At 42.7% G+C, this 16,071-nt stretch overlaps 1 protein-coding gene across 7 annotated transcripts; it reads left to right on the top strand.

Annotated features, from left to right (window-relative positions):
• Window positions 1-537: 537 nt before the first annotated feature.
• On the top strand, window positions 538-16,046 carry LOC110491465 (delta-1-pyrroline-5-carboxylate synthase). Of its 7 annotated transcripts, none has more exons than XM_090202078.1 (18): window positions 538-679; window positions 872-1,006; window positions 2,297-2,448; window positions 2,620-2,769; window positions 2,951-3,055; window positions 3,161-3,313; window positions 3,864-3,954; window positions 4,512-4,636; window positions 7,160-7,304; window positions 8,095-8,168; window positions 8,941-9,040; window positions 9,285-9,505; window positions 11,185-11,322; window positions 11,552-11,747; window positions 12,596-12,717; window positions 13,706-13,892; window positions 14,534-14,629; window positions 14,720-16,046. In XM_090202078.1, exons 2-18 carry the CDS (start codon window positions 907-909, stop codon window positions 14,923-14,925), a joined length of 2,361 nt encoding a protein of 786 aa, XP_090058204.1. In that variant the 5' UTR covers window positions 538-679; window positions 872-906; the 3' UTR covers window positions 14,926-16,046. The 7 variants fall into 7 exon arrangements, with proteins under 7 accessions (XP_090058204.1, XP_090058203.1, XP_036802240.2 ...); XM_090202077.1 differs by having other exon boundaries at window positions 560-679; window positions 3,161-3,319; XM_036946345.2 differs by having other exon boundaries at window positions 569-687; window positions 3,161-3,367.
• The last annotated feature ends 25 nt before the right edge of the window (window positions 16,047-16,071 follow it).

Genomic DNA, 16,071 nt, shown 5'->3' with positions numbered 1-16,071 from the left:
ATGTGAATTGAATGTAGGAGAATATAACACAATAGATATGGTAGAAGAAAATACAATGAAGAAACCAACCAGTGTTTTTTACCACCATCTTTGAAATTTAGTAGAAAGGTCACTGTTAAAGTCACTGGTAGGTTAAATGCTGCATTTGAAGTGTACATTTAACCTACATAGCAGTCAATACAAACTGACATCTATTAGCATACAAATGTGTGCAAATGATCTTTTCAGATCTTCTCAGAAATTAATCAAGTCCATGGAATGAATATAGACAAGGGTTCTTCTAATAACTTTTAGGGGTTCCCTGCACAGTTTCAATTTCAAGAACCCTTAAAGGATACCTCAAGGAACCTTAACTTTTTAGAGTGTAGTAGAACCTTCTCACTGCTTAAACTTGCAGAGGTTAAACTGTGCCCGTGTGAGAACATTAGCAGCTTTTTTTAATCAAGAAAGGGCACGTAATAAGTGATCCTGCAAGTAGGGACAGTTTCATCAGCTACCTCATATAAACACATGAGGGGGAGGAGTTTCTGTGATTTAGGCCGGCTTCGACTCTGCCATTGGTTGAGGGCAGTTCTTGTTTTTACTGTCTGGAATGTTGGACAGTAGCCCATTTCAAAGGAGATGGGCTTGATAGACGTGGCTGGATAACAGACACAAACAGGACTTGGATGCTAAGCAGGTATCACCGTGAGTTTTTCTTTCCTTTATCCAAGTGCCGAAAGACTATGTCATTCAATAAAACGTGGAATACTAACTTCTGTGACTTTTTTTAAGTGTTTAGCTGTGATGTGAATTCTGCAAGTTCAAGAAATGAAAAGGGAGATAGAACATTGAAGATTTGACAGTGATTTAATGTACCTCTCTCCTCTAGCTGTTGTAGCGGCTGAAAGTTCGGGTCAGTTGACCATGCTGTTACAGAGGCTGTCTCTTCGTGCCGGGCTCCCTCCGAGCCCCAGGACTCAACGCACCACCATCTTCCCTCGTCTAGCCAAAGCACTGACACAAGGCAAGTGGGAGGGTCAAACGTATACATACATTCACATACCCGCACACATAATATAGGCAGGCCTACGTGCATCAGTAAGTGAAGAGATGTATAGATGTCTCTGTAGGATAAATGTTGAAAATACTAGGCTATTGTTCCAGTAATTACAATTTCAATGATTTCAGTAGCTTGAGTTTTTAGTAATAACATGATAATTTCCCCAAGCAAGAAGGATAGCCTAGTTCCCTAAATTCATCAAGTCCAGATCATTCAATGATATCATCTTGCACACTTGTGTATACTTGTTTATCCTCCTGGGCCATTCTTAACATGAGATTGATAGCTTTAAGATAATGGAGGCCTATCCATTTTTGTCCATCTCAATCTATCTCTCTGATTCTGTTATTACCCCTCACCCCTGCACCCCAGTCTTTTTCTGCTCCCATCTCTGTTTCTATCTCCCTCTCTCCCTGTCTCGCTCATGCGGTTGACTGCTCTTTAGTGGAGAGATGTGTGCAGTCAGCGCTGGCTTTTGGAGGTTGCCATGCTGATGTGGCAGTTTGCACCCTGTCATTTTCCATCTCCATGGATACCAGGGAATTTAGGAGGGGGGGGGGGTGGTGAAGGGGGTTCCTGGCTGCTCTTAGCCTAACACTTTATATAATCAGTGATGGACCAAAACAGAACCCAGCACACACACACTTACTGGTAGGAGATGTACTGTTGTGTGCTGGTTAGGCACAGTGTTTATGAACATTGTCTCAAGCTAACATGGTGTGTGTGCACAGCACAATGTAAGCATATGTGAAATGTGCATGAAGCTGATCTGTTATCTGATATCTTCCTTCCTCCATTTAGGCTTTGCTTTAATTCATCTTTCATCCAAATAAGGGAGGGAGGCAATATATAATATATAAAGCATTTGAACAGGGCTTCCGACTAGAGCTAGGACGATAAACCAGAAATGCTCGACAGCGACCATACCAATCATTTATCGTAAGCATTCTGCTGATGTCGTTCATTGCGATAAGTAGCCTATACTAGAGAAATGTGACGTTTGAAAATGTCATACGTTTGCTGCGTGATTGTTAACGGGACAATTGATGGCTACCACCATCAAACTAGTAGTAGTAGTTTAAAGGATCATCAGAAAAACAACTGTGGTGCACATTCATGTTGTAAATGGTCGTTCTATTTATCGTTATCGCATCAATTCAGGTAATTTAGCGCAATATAGATTTTTGCCCATATCGCCCGGCTCCACTTCAGACTCACACTATAAAGCACCAAATTGTGTATTCTTTCTCACAGTGGGCCTGGTGCGTGCCAAAAGTAACTCCTTCACCCACCGCGGGGAGCTCCGCAAGGCCAAGAGGATTGTGGTCAAGCTGGGCAGCGCCGTAGTCACCCGGGGTGATGAGTGCGGCCTGGCGCTGGGCAGGCTGGCCTCGGTAGTAGAGCAGGTGAGGAAGGTCATAAGGCTGACGGGATAACAAGACCTCCACACAAGATGTCTTGAAGCTTGTGTTTTTAACAACTGTCTGCTTATTGTAGTTTATTCATTGTTGCAAGAATACTTAAAAGGCTTTAGATGTGGCTCAATGAGGTAGAACGTTTGTTGTGTTGTGTTGCAGGTGGCCATGCTACAGAACCAGGGGAGAGAGATGATGATCGTCACCAGTGGAGCGGTGGCCTTCGGGAAGCAGAGACTGAGGCACGAGATCCTGCTGTCCCAGAGTGTCAGACAGGCCCTGCACTCTGGACAGAACCAGATCAAAGACATGGTGAGACAACAGTCCAGTTCTTATAGAACCTTACCAGCGCAAAGACATAATGAGTCCAGGTCTTATACAACCTGCAAAAAAAACATGGTGATATCACTTATTATAAAATCAACTCAAAACATTCCTCCCTCTCTCAATCTTTCTCTCTTTCTCTCTCTCTCTCTCTCTCTGTCGGTTTCAGTCAGTACCAGTTTTCGAGGCGCGGGCCTGTGCGGCAGCCGGACAGAGTGGTCTGATGGCCCTGTATGAGGCCATGTTCACCCAGTACAGCACATGCACTGCACAGGTACCTACGCTATCTCTATGTATTTGAAATCACACTGTGTTACCCAGCACAATTACCTCTCAATAAAGTTTTATCGAAACAGGATTTGCTCTGATGTAATCCCAGGTCCTGGTCACCAACCTGGACTTCCATGACGACCAGAAGCGGTGGAACCTGAACAGCACGCTGCAGGAGCTGCTCCGCATGAACATCGTACCCATTATCAACACCAACGATGCCGTGGTGCCCCCGCCCGAGCCCAACAGCGACCTCCAGGGGGTAAACGTGGGTAAGGGCACGGGGGGAACGGAGGGGCAAGAACAGGGGCGAGAGGTGTGTATAGCGGAGTAGTGTTAGCTGCTAGCATACTAGCATACAGCTATTATGTTTCACCGCCTCACCTTGCTCTACCCGCCCGCTACCCCTCCTTTCCCCCAAAAAGATGTGCATGCAGGGAGGGTTAGAGGAGATGGGAGGGGTGCATGCACACCTTCTGGATGGTGGCGGACTGGGCCTAGAAGTGTGGCTGTCTGGGGGTGACTAATGGAGGTAGAAGCACGTTTCTATACTCCGTTCACAAGCCCAGGCGGAACTAACAAGTTCTTCTGCTGCTGAAAACACACTACTACTAGTAATAAACGACTAAACATTGTAGTATCAGTGGCTTTGCTAAACCACACAGTAGACAAGCTAATATCAACGATAGCTTAACATGAAATGCTTTGTATTTTCTTATACACTGACCTCAATTTCAACGGATAACAAACATCAGAAACAGTCTGGTCATTGACCCTTGACCCAATAAACTCATTTTTTCCCTCCCCTGCAGGTCATCAGTATAAAGGACAATGACAGCCTGGCGGCACGCCTGGCCGTGGAGATGAAGGCAGACCTCCTCATTGCTCTCTCTGACGTAGAAGGTACGCTGCTAACACAGCAACACATTTATTATTTTTTTAACATTTTATTTAACTTGGCAAGTCGGTTAAGAACAAATTCTTATTTACAATGACGGCCTAGAAACAGTGTGTTAACTGCCGTGTTCAGGGGCAGAACAACAGATTTTTACCTTATCAGCTCGGGGATTCGATCTAGCAACCTTTTGGTTAATGGCCCAAAGCTCTAACCACTAGGCTACCTGCCGTTAGGCAGCACGCCATCTACCAGCACTCTGGGTCAAAACCACACACGCTCATTTAGGAGAATTCATGTAAGAGGGAGAACTACAGGTATTTCGGTTGTGTTTGTCAGGCACAGAATGGAAGAAAACAGACTGAAACAGGAAGTGACCACCTGGACTTGTACAATAGGAAACAAACATTTTCCATTGCAAAATGTTTTAAAACGTTTTCCGTTGCGTGCCCTAATTAACACAACCCTGGTTGTATTTTGAAATATCACTGATGGATTGGACTGGAAGGTAATCTTTGTGCAAGTAAACAATCACGTAACCATAGTTACCTCCCATCTCTCGTAGGTCTGTACGACAGCCCTCCTGGAACGGATGACGCCAAACTCATTGACATCTTCTACCCTGGTGACCAGCTGTCGATCACCTACGGCACAAAATCCAGGGTGGGGATAGGAGGCATGGAGGCCAAGGTATGTACACAGATGTCAATGTTTAGATTTAGTCTAGTTGTTCTCAAAATGATGAAAATAGTGGGCCATTTTAGTCAACTAAATACCCTTTCATTTTAGTCACATCATTGTCATGACGTTGCCCTCTTTGGGTACAGCAAGCCCCATCCCCCTCTCCCTGTCTCCTACACCCAGGCTGCTGTGGTCAGAGAGAGGTCATACATTCCTGGAGGAGATTATCTCCTCACGGCCACAGTATAGAGACAGTGAATTTTCATAGAGAACAAAGGAATTTCTTCCACTTCACAGGTCTGAACAACATTTATGTTCCTGAGAAGGTATAAAAGATTATATAACGCAGTTTATATAATAGCCTCAGATATGAGGTTTACATCTAATTCTTGTATAAGATGATTGAGTGAGGATGATACTGTTGAGACAGCCCTTTTCGATGTTCCGAATAAAACCCCACCTGGGTTTTCTATCACCAGACCATATTGCTCTCAATTACGAGAGGACAAAGGTTGCAGGCCAGCTTACCTCGATAACGAGAGGGTCAAGGTTTGAGACCAGACTGCTGAATCCTTTCACCATCCCATGTGGTTAAACTCTTAGACTATCGATACCGACAGAATAAGAAGTCTTTGATATTAATTACTAGTCTGTATTAACTATATTAATTACTAGTCTGCAGCTAGGAATTCGGTATCATTGAACGCGAAGACCGACAACCGCCAAAATATCTATCCATAACGACATGAATGAATGTCACTCATAACTATCCATTCTAACCACGACAGAGAGGGCGGACAAACTCTCCAACAGAAACAAACTTTTAAACAGTGACCCCGACGACACACTGAGCGTAAATATATATATTGATTGCAATTGTTCCCGAATGAGTGAGCGTTCATGTGCAAAGGATTAGCATTTCAATTGTTATAATTATCAACTGTGTGTTGTCTTGACTCAGTCGACCCCCACTTCCCTTTTGTACACCAAGCCGCGATGCCGGTTTATCCCACTGGGGAAACTCCGTTATAATTTCCTTGTAACTATCTACTGTTTGTTTATGCATTTCTGTATATTACTTAGTTAGTAAATAAATGATTTTAAGACAATTGATGTATGGATGACTCATAGTGAAGACTGGGTTCGTGCAGATAACCAACAATTTACGACGTTTGGAATGAGACTAACGTGAGGTAAAGAATAATTAATTAATCAGAAGACTATTAATCAGATATGAAAATATCTGAAAAGTTATATTAGGAAAATTATAACTTTGTAATCTGAATAGTTTCCTTGGTGCTCTTGACTTCCTAGTTAATTACAGTTACATGATTAATCAGTTTAATTTGCATAATAATAATTACAGAGAGTCATCTGATAAAAACTAAGTCTTAATTTAATGATAGTAAAGACACGACATCATATTTGTATTGCCGCATTAACCTAAGTAAACATAAATCACTGAATTCCATGTGCGCAAACATACGTAGCCTTATAAATAAAATAAACACCAAGGAGCCACCAGAAACACCAAGGAGCCACCAGAAACACCAAGGAGCCACCAGAAACACCAAGGAGCCACCAGAAACACCAAGGAGCCACCAGAAACACCAAGGAGCCACCAGAAACACCAACGAGCCACCAGAAACACCAAGGAGCCACCAGAAACACCAAGGAGCCACCAGAAACACCAAGGAGCCACCAGAAACACCAAGGAGCCACCAGAAACACCAAGGAGCCACCAGAAACACCAAGGAGCCACCAGAAACACCAAGGAGCCACCAGAAACACCAACGAGCCACCAGAAACACCAACGAGCCACCAGAAACACCAACGAGCCACCAGAAACACCAACGAGCCACCAGAAATACCAACGAGCCACCAGAACAGCTTCAAGCACCTTATTATGGAACTTGTAGAATCTATGCTAAGTCCATAATTCCATCATTTTGTGTTTTGTTGATGATGGTGGAAAACACTGCCTCAGGCGCTGCTCCCGAATCTTCCATAAGTGTTCAATTGGGTTGAGATCTGGTGACTTTGACGGTCATGACATATGGTTTCCATCGTTTTCATGCTCATCATTCAGTGACCCCCTCGTGCCCTGTGGATAGGGGCATTGATAGCCATGGTAGCCAAAATAGTGGCTTGCCCAGCATTTTGATACATTGACCCTAAGCATGATGGGATGTCAATTGCTTAATTAACCCAGGAATCACACCTTTATGGAAGCACCTGTTTTCAATATACTTTGTATCCATCATTTACTAAAGTGTTACCATTATTTTTGCAGTTACCTGAAGATTAGAATAGGAAAGTGTGTCGATCAAAACATGTAAGAGTGGAGGACTACAGAGTGTCTAGGTCTACATCTCTGTAATAAGGTTTTGTGAAAGTCTTCTGAAGTCAATGTGTGTCAGACTGAGATTTGGCTTCAACCCACTGTTAATCAAGTCTTTACATTGGGGGCCATTGGAGAAACAAGTGGGGAATAGAAAATTGTCAAAGTGTTCCCCCCCCCTCTACTTCCAGGTAAAGGCGGCCCTGTGGGCCCTACAGGGGGGCACGTCGGTAGTCATTGCCAACGGCACCCACCCCAAGGTGACGGGCCACGTCATCACTGACATCGTGGAGGGCAAGAAAGTGGGCACCTTCTTCTCCGAGGTCAAACCTGCCGGTGAGTTCACCCCGGGTCATCTCTGTGTGACAGACACTGATGATGAAGGTTATTAGATTGATGATGATCACCATGACAACAATGAGCATAGTGATTATGGTGAGGATCACAATGATGAGTATGGTGGTTCTTATGATGAAGAAGATGTTTGTTATTCTAAATGATGATGATAATTATGGTCACCGTAGCCTCATCGAGAACCAGGCTTCCCTAATCGGTAAAGCCTGGTGAAGTCTATGGCAGAAAGTAGCTACAAAGGGGTGGAAACCAGTGACGCCTCGCAACGCGTCAAACCAATCAAATGCCTTGCTTGAGTGGAGCTCAAAAGTGTGTGAAGATGGCTGGGAAATCGCAGATTAAAACCCCATCGAAATATGTTGATATATGCCGGGTTTGTCGCGGCTTTTAATTTCAATAAATGGCAGACAGTCGGCCACACTTGATACGCTAAACATTTACCATATCCTGCAGGTATATATGGGATAATGTCTTTTGAGTGATCAAGCAGAAGAGTAGCATTGCCTTCATCGACTTGGAAAACAGTGACGAACATAACACACGTGCTGCCCTTCTATAGGCATGTGCGGGGAGGGTTCTTGAAATGTAACATCCAATCAAAATGTAGCCGATCCTCTGGAATCCAGCCGACCGTTCTAGTCGTTTGGGCTAGCACGACATTATCCAGACTATGGCTACACGTGACTATGGTTATGATGATGCATGCGAATGTTGGTCCCTTTTGTTGTTGGTTTGTGTTGCCTGTGTTCATCACTGTAGTGTCTATCTCCAGGCCCCACCGTGGAGCAGCAGACTGAGATGGCCCGGAACTCTGGCAGGACCCTGGCAGCCCTTCATCCAGAACAGGTCAGACCCTCATACACAGTTCTACAGTATACAGTCAGACCCTCATACACAGTTCTACAGTATACAGTCAGACCCTTATACACAGTTCTACAGTATACAGTCAGACCCTCATACACAGTTCTACAGTATACAGTCAGACCCTCATACACAGTTCTACAGTATACAGTCAGACCCTCATACACAGTTCTACAGTATACAGTCAGACCCTCATACACAGTTCTACAGTATACAGTCAGACCCTCATACACAGTTCTACAGTATACAGTCAGACCCTCATACACAGTTCTACAGTATACAGTCAGACCCTCATACACAGTTCTACAGTATACAGTCAGGCCCTCATACACAGTTCTACAGTATACAGTCAGACCCTTATACACAGTTCTACAGTATACAGTCAGACCCTCATACACAGTTCTACAGTATACAGTCAGACCCTCATACACAGTTCTACAGTATACAGTCAGACCCTCATACACAGTTCTACAGTATACAGTCAGGCCCTCATACACAGTTCTACAGTATACAGTCAGACCCTTATACACAGTTCTACAGTATACAGTCAGACCCTCATACACAGTTCTACAGTATACAGTCAGACCCTCATACACAGTTCTACAGTATACAGTCAGACCCTCATACACAGTTCTACAGTATACAGTCAGACCCTCATACACAGTTCTACAGTATACAGTATACCTGATCCCAGGCGTGTCAGTAGCACTATTCTTACTGCGGTTAGTTTAATTTTATTGAATTGTCTCCACCCCAGAGAGGTGAGATCATCCGTCACCTGGCAAACCTGCTGGTTGAGAAGAAGGAGGAGATCCTTGCTGCTAACAAGATGGACATGGACATAGCAGTCAATGCAGGTAACTATTCCTATCTTGTCTATCTCTCTGAATGGGTTCATGGTATTTGTTAAACCAGCTCATACTTGTAGGGACATTTACTTGACAACATCCCATTGTGTGACTATGTGAGGATGTGGATAATTAGAGGGTGTGGTTGCATTTAAACGTTCTGTATATACGAGCTGCTCTAACTGAGTAGTCAAAGTGATCGTCCGGTGTTTTCTGCTGGATTGGATTCTTTGTGGTCTCCATCCCCTATCAGGTCAGTTGTCGTCAGCCTTGCTGAACCGTCTGAGCCTGTCCCCGGCCAAGCTGAATAGCCTGGCTATAGGCCTGAGACAGATAGCCCTGGCCTCTCGGGACAGCGTGGGCAGAGTGCTGCGTAGGACCAGAGTAGCCCACAATTTAGAGCTAGAGCAGATCACTGTCCCCATAGGAGTACTGCTGGTCATCTTCGAGGCCCGCCCCGACTGCTTGCCACAGGTAATTTGTGTGCGTTTCTGTGTGTTTGGGCTCATCTGTGTTTGAGAGAGAGTTTGGGGTTCTGTTTGTGCACTGCTGATCCTTTTTTGGTAAGATGGGGTGTTCGTGCTGGGGGTCATGCTATATGTTCAGTACCTGTGAATGTTTTTTACACACCTACTAAGGGTTTTTCTTTAGTTTTGCTATTTTCTACATTGTAGAATAATAGTGAAGATATCAAAACTATGAAATAACACTTGGAATCATGTAGTAACCAAAAAAGTGTTAAACAAATCAAAATATATTTTAGATTCTTCGAAATAGCCACCCTTTCTTTGCCTTAATGACAGCTTTGCACACTCTTGGCATTTTCTCAACCAGCTTCACCTGGAATGCTTTTCCAACAGGCTTGAAGGAGTTCCGACATATGCTGAGCACGTGTTGGCTGCTTTTCCTTCACTCTGCGGTTCAACTCATCCCAAGCCATCTCAATTGGGTTGAGGTCAGGTGATTGTGGAGGCCAGGTCATCTGATGCAGCTCTCCATCACTCTCCTTCTTGGTCAAATAGCCCTTACACAGCCTGGAGGTGTGTTGGGTCATTGTCCTGTTGAAAAACAAATGATAGTCCCATTAAGCGCAAACCAGATGGGTGCAGAATGCTGTGGTAGTCATGCTGGTCACCATCACACCTCCTCCATGTTTCACGGTGGGAACCACACATGCAGAGATCAACCGTTCACTTACTCTGCGGCTCACAAAGACACGGCGTTTGGAACCAAAAATATCAAATTTGGACTCATCAGACCAAAGGACAGATTTCCACCGGTCTATTGTCTATTGCTTGTGTTTCTTGGCCCAAGCAAGTCTCTTCTTATTATTGGTGTCCTTTAGTAGTGGTTTCTCTGCAGCAATTCAACCGTGAAGGCCTGATTCACGCAGTCTCATCTGAACAGTTGACATTGAGATGTGTCTATTACTTGAACACCGTGAAGCATTTATTTGGGCTGCAAATTCTGAGGCTGGTAATCTTGTGAATTTATCGTCTGCAGCAGAGGAAACTCTGGGTCTTCCTTTCCTGTGGTGGTCCTCATGAGAGACAGTTTCATCATAGCGCTTGATGGTTTTTGCGACTGCTCTTGAAGAACATTTATAGTTCTTGACATTTTCCAGATTGACTGACCTTCATGTCTTAAAGTAATGATGGACTGCCATTTGTCTTTGCTTATTTGAGCTGTTCTTGCCATTATATGGACTTGGTATTTTACCAAATAGGGCTATCTTCTGTATACCACCCCTACCTTGTCACAACACAACTGATTGGCTCAAACGCATTTAAGAAGGAAATAAATTCCACAAATTAACTTTTAACAAGGCACACCTGCTAATTGAAATGTATTCCAGGTGACTACCTCATGAAGCTGGTTGAGAGAATGCCAAGTGTGTGCAAAGCTGTCAACAAGGCAAAGGGTGGCTACTTTGAAGAATCTCAAATATAGAATACATTTAGATTTGTTTAACACTTTTTTGGTTACTACATGATTCCATGTGTGTTATTTCATAGTTTTGATGTCTTCGCTGTTATTCTACAATGTTGAAAACAGTACAAATAAAGAAACTCTTGAATGAGTAGGTGTGTCCAAACTTTTGACTGTTACTGTAATTCTGTGGCTAAAAGGCTGTTGCTCTCATTTGCGTGTAGGTATCAGCTTTAGCCATAGCCAGCGGCAATGCTCTGCTGGCGAAGGGGGGCAAGGAAGCAGCCAACACCAACCGCATCTTACATGAGCTGACTCAGGAAGCACTGGATATCCACTGGGTCAAAGAGGCTGTACAGCTGGTAAGTATCAGCTGGAAAAACATCCCATTTAAGAAAAACAGCATGGAAGTTATTTAAATAACATAATCTTTGCTAAAATCTGAGTTCTGTGTTATTCTGCCGGTAGTAAATACAATCAGACATCATGCAAAAGCAACCTTTCATTCCTCATTTACTAAGGTGAGTGATTCTGGAATGCATACACATTTTGTGTGTGTAACTGTGTGTACATATTCTATGTGTGTTCCAGGTGAGTACCCGTGAGGAGGTGGAGGACCTGTGTAGACTAGATGAGATGATAGACCTGATCATCCCTCGAGGCTCGTCCCAGCTGGTCAAGAACATTCAGAGCGCAGCCAAGGGCATCCCAGTTCTGGGCCACAGTGAAGGCATCTGCCACGTCTACATCGACTCGGAGGCCGCCATCGACAAGGCCATCAAGATCGGTCAGTGGGACAACACACACAGACGCACATAGGCCAGACCTGGATTCGAATACATGCTTATTTAATTATTTGTATTTTAAAAACATATATTTTCTGCGTATTTTAGTATTTTCAAATAAAGTAGCCAAATCAGCTACCACTTCGAAGTATTTAAAAAAATACTATTTGAAACTGTTTTTGAGTATATTTCAAGTATCCCTATGACTAAACAGACCTGGTTCAAATGTATGGGAGTATTTAAATATTTGTATTAGAAAATATACTTGTTGTTAAGAGTCAATGTGCAGCAGGTGGGACGGAGTCAGGCGCAGGACACAGAGAATGAGTAAAAACGGACTTTACTCAACAAAACAGCAAAATATTCCACGCAGGGAAAATATACCAGCTCACAAATATAAGCGACCACTTAACACAGAACAAACATGCACAAAACCATGGGGGGAACCAGAGGGTTAAATAAGGAACATAATTATGGGAATGGAAACCAGGTGTGTACAATGAAGACAAAACAAATGGAAAATGAAAGTGGATCGGTGGCGGCTAGAAAACCGGTGACGTCGACCGCCGAATGCCGCCCGAACAAGGAGAGGGACCAACTTCGGCGGAAGTCGTGACACCTGTCTGTATTTTCAAAGAGATGCCAATACCTTTCCAAATATTAAACTACCTGATGTATTTTCTAAGAAAAAATATCTAAATACTTAATGTAATGTATTTGAAAGTAATTGAACTACCTTTTAACTGGTATTTAAACCCAGGTCTGACACAGACACGCCCACATAATTGAATGGTTGTTTTACTACCAATGAAGGAGAAGGAAGTGATTGATTGACATTTTCTCTCTCCAGTCAGAGACTCTAAATGTGACTATCCTGCGGCCTGCAATGCTATGGAAACACTGTTGGTTCACAGGGACATACTCAGGACTCCTCTGTTTGACCAGATCATAGACATGCTCCGCACCGAACAGGTAAGACCACACACACAAACAAATACACAGGTACAGACACACTGACATAAAGTGATATTATTCTAATTTTCTCCAACTAAAATACAGGTTGAAAACACTCAAAGGCTTGGTTAAATAAGATCATGACTAACTGACTGGTTGTTTGGTGATGTGGTTTGTTACATTTTACTACAACTCATTATCAAATATTCCTTTTCTTTCCCTGGTGTTGGGGTGAGGTGGATGGGTTTACACGTGCTGATTAACCACATTAATCATGTCTCATTGTTGATGATTTATGCTCCTAAAACCAAATTCACAAAAATGAACACTTAACAGCTTACTATGCAGTTGATGATAACCATAATAAGAAGACAAGACTACCAAGTATCACTAAAAGTTAGGTTGTGTTTCACAATAGCAGATCAATCTATTGCACTCTATGGAAACTTTGGTCTTTTATACTTCAACTTTAAATATATATATATTTTTTTTACAGGAACAATTTATCTAATCAACAATGACATAATTTGGAATTATTTCTGCAACTCTTCAACCTACTGTCTTTTTTTCACAACTGCCACCAGTTTGGTGTAATGTAAGACATATTGACATAGTAAAATAAATGCATGTGTGTAAAAACATATAAAGAACATTCCATGCTGAAACACTCGTATTAAAGTTGATGGGCTATATTTAGCATAATGTTGAACAGCTATGTTATTCTATTTAGGGGAAAAAATGGAATAATCTTATTTTATTAGTTTTATATATTTTACATGTTAGGAAAATTCCATCAAATCCTTGAATGTTTCAAAAAAGTTCCAGCAGTTTACTGGTAAACTTTGAAAGTTACTGGTAATATACCCTCCCTTTGTAACCCTAGATCCAAGCAAGTTGTCTGACTCAACCAGTTTAGCAATCAGTCAATCTTAACTCCCCGATTGATTGATTAATTGACCGCTCGTTTTATGTAATGATGACCCCTCCCATGTGTGACCCCCACTAGGTGAAGATTCACGCTGGCCCCAGGTTTGCCTCCAACCTGACCTTCAGCCCATCAGAGGTCAAGTCTCTGAGGACAGAGTACGGGGATCTGGAGTGCTGCATCGAGGTGGTGGACAGTATGCAGGAAGCGATAGACCATATCCACAGATATGGCAGCTCCCACACCGACGTCATTGTGACTGAAAACGGTAGGGCTGTCTGTCTATGTAATTGTTGTGAGACGTTTCTTTTTTTCATCTTTTTACATTTTTTTTTTATCACGTTGATTCACCCAGATTAGTCTGGGTGAGAGAGACCACATCTCTCTTTCAAGAGAGACCTGTCCTTCAATCTTCCTACCACTTCTTTCTCAAAGTGATGACAGGACTTTTTGCCTCAGTGTACAACCTCCCTATGAGACTACTTTGAAGGGGACAGAACTGATTTGAATGTAGAACAGGTTTTGCTAAGGGAACAGTGTTATTAATTTATATTTAGTTATATGATTTATCGTCATCTTAAATGTTAATGTCCCCTCAAGTTTGATAATTCATTTTGATTGAGTACTTTGCTGACAATATCCAATATAGGTTGGGTTATAGATGTTTTTTTAGTCGGTTCCCTTCAGACAGAGCATTTATGCCTCAGTTCTACCATCTAGTGGCCACAGATTGTACAACACGTAGAACCACATTGATTTCTCCATTTTGTGTAATAGAAGAAATGTACTGTATACAGCTGAAGAGAGATGTTGATGTATAATGATGATGACAGTGACAATGATGGTACTTGACTATGAAGATGATGGTAGTTGTTGTGATGATGAGGATGATGATGATGATTCTTACAGAGGACACAGCGGAGCGGTTCCTGCAGCAGCTGGACAGTGCTTGTGTGTTCTGGAACGTCAGTTCGCGATTCGCAGACGGATACCGCTTCGGACTGGGTATGCATTCATTATTTACTTTTTTTATCACCTCACTTACTGTTCAACTACCCTACTCACTCACTCATTCTGTCTCCCTCCTTCCTCTAGGTGCTGAGGTGGGCATCAGCACAGCTCGTATCCATGCCCGGGGCCCCGTGGGCCTGGAGGGTCTCCTCACCACTAAGTGGGTCCTGAGAGGAGACGGCCACACTGCTGCAGACTTCTCTGAACAGGGCACCATGGAGTACCTCCACGAGAATTTGCCAGTCACACAGCCACAGCCCAGACAGATAGCTGCCCAGAGTGAGGAATGACAGAGGATCTCCAACTAGAGACACACCTAAACACACTTAACCACTTCATGAGAGAAAAGCTTTCCCCTGGTACCAAAGAAACAATCCCATTGTCATATTCATTCGATCTGGATCAGAGTTTCATTAATTCTACACCAGCTCTCAAAAGTTTTATTGCAGTGATTAGCTCACTCAGTATTCAGTGAATCAACTCATGATTGGTTACATTGACCCTGTTAGACTGTAGAAGGTCTCACACCATTGGTCTAGACATGAATTGGTCTAGATCTTATGCGCAGTAGTGATGAGTTTGGTAAATATGCTCTCCAGGACCCACACTTAAAGGGAATTTTTGCTTAAGCTAGTTTACATCTGTGTTATTATCTCTATCAAGAGGCTCCCCTCTTGGTTTTAGTTCCTATTGATTGGTCTGTTGTGCTGTGCTCTATCAGATGAGACCCTTACCCTCAAAGTATTGGTTCGGTGATATGAATGCACAACCAAACAGTGTTGATGCTAGGTTTAAAGCTCAACCTAAGTTAGGAAAGTTACTGGTGTGTCATTTAAATTGGGCTTGAATTGTAGGTCCTCAAGGCCACAAATTGTATGAATTGCTATTAACATTAATACTGCATCGTTTTGCAGTTCTACCAACACAATCCTTATTTATATGCAGTTAAATGACCAGTGATGAACCATTGGATAAACAATATTTAATAACCTTAAATGTGTTTTGTCATAGATATGGATGAATAAAACATTTATTGACCCAATCTTATTCATAAGCATTCAAGTTAGATTTAATTCTAGAAGAAAACACGTCCTTTTTTTTTTTTTCCTCTTTTCCTCAAAACTTTTTATGTCCTTTTGAATGCAAATGCTTTATTCTCCTGCTTTTGCTTTTTTTTCCCACACGGTCTATTTACGTCGACTTTACAGTGCCCAGAGCCTCTGTCAGATACAAGAGCTGCTTTCCGTCTCCTTCAGGGGACTACTGCCTTAAGATACAGCGCTGCTGTTACATTCCAGCTTATGAGCTTTATATCTGATGTCAAGCGACGCACACTACAGATCAGTTTTGGTTTTTTTTTGTTGTAATTTGTAGACCATATTGTAGAATAAAAGTTTTTGGTGAATAACAATGGGATTTTCATTTTTCTCTGGTCC

This window comes from Oncorhynchus mykiss, chromosome 16 (assembly GCF_057628025.1).
Source record: "Oncorhynchus mykiss isolate SJ-2025 chromosome 16, ASM5762802v1, whole genome shotgun sequence".
NCBI lineage: Eukaryota > Metazoa > Chordata > Actinopteri > Salmoniformes > Salmonidae > Oncorhynchus > Oncorhynchus mykiss.
Note: the sequence above shows the minus strand (reverse complement) of the source record. Positions and strands in the feature narration are given on the sequence as shown.

Bases quoted from the DNA above. Each gene is read 5' to 3' on its own strand.
- LOC110491465 (XM_036946345.2), top strand. The intron at 13,893-14,533 runs GTAGGGCTGTCT...TGATTCTTACAG, and splicing joins CGTCATTGTGACTGAAAACG to AGGACACAGCGGAGCGGTTC. The intron at 14,630-14,719 runs GTATGCATTCAT...TCCTTCCTCTAG, and splicing joins CGGATACCGCTTCGGACTGG to GTGCTGAGGTGGGCATCAGC.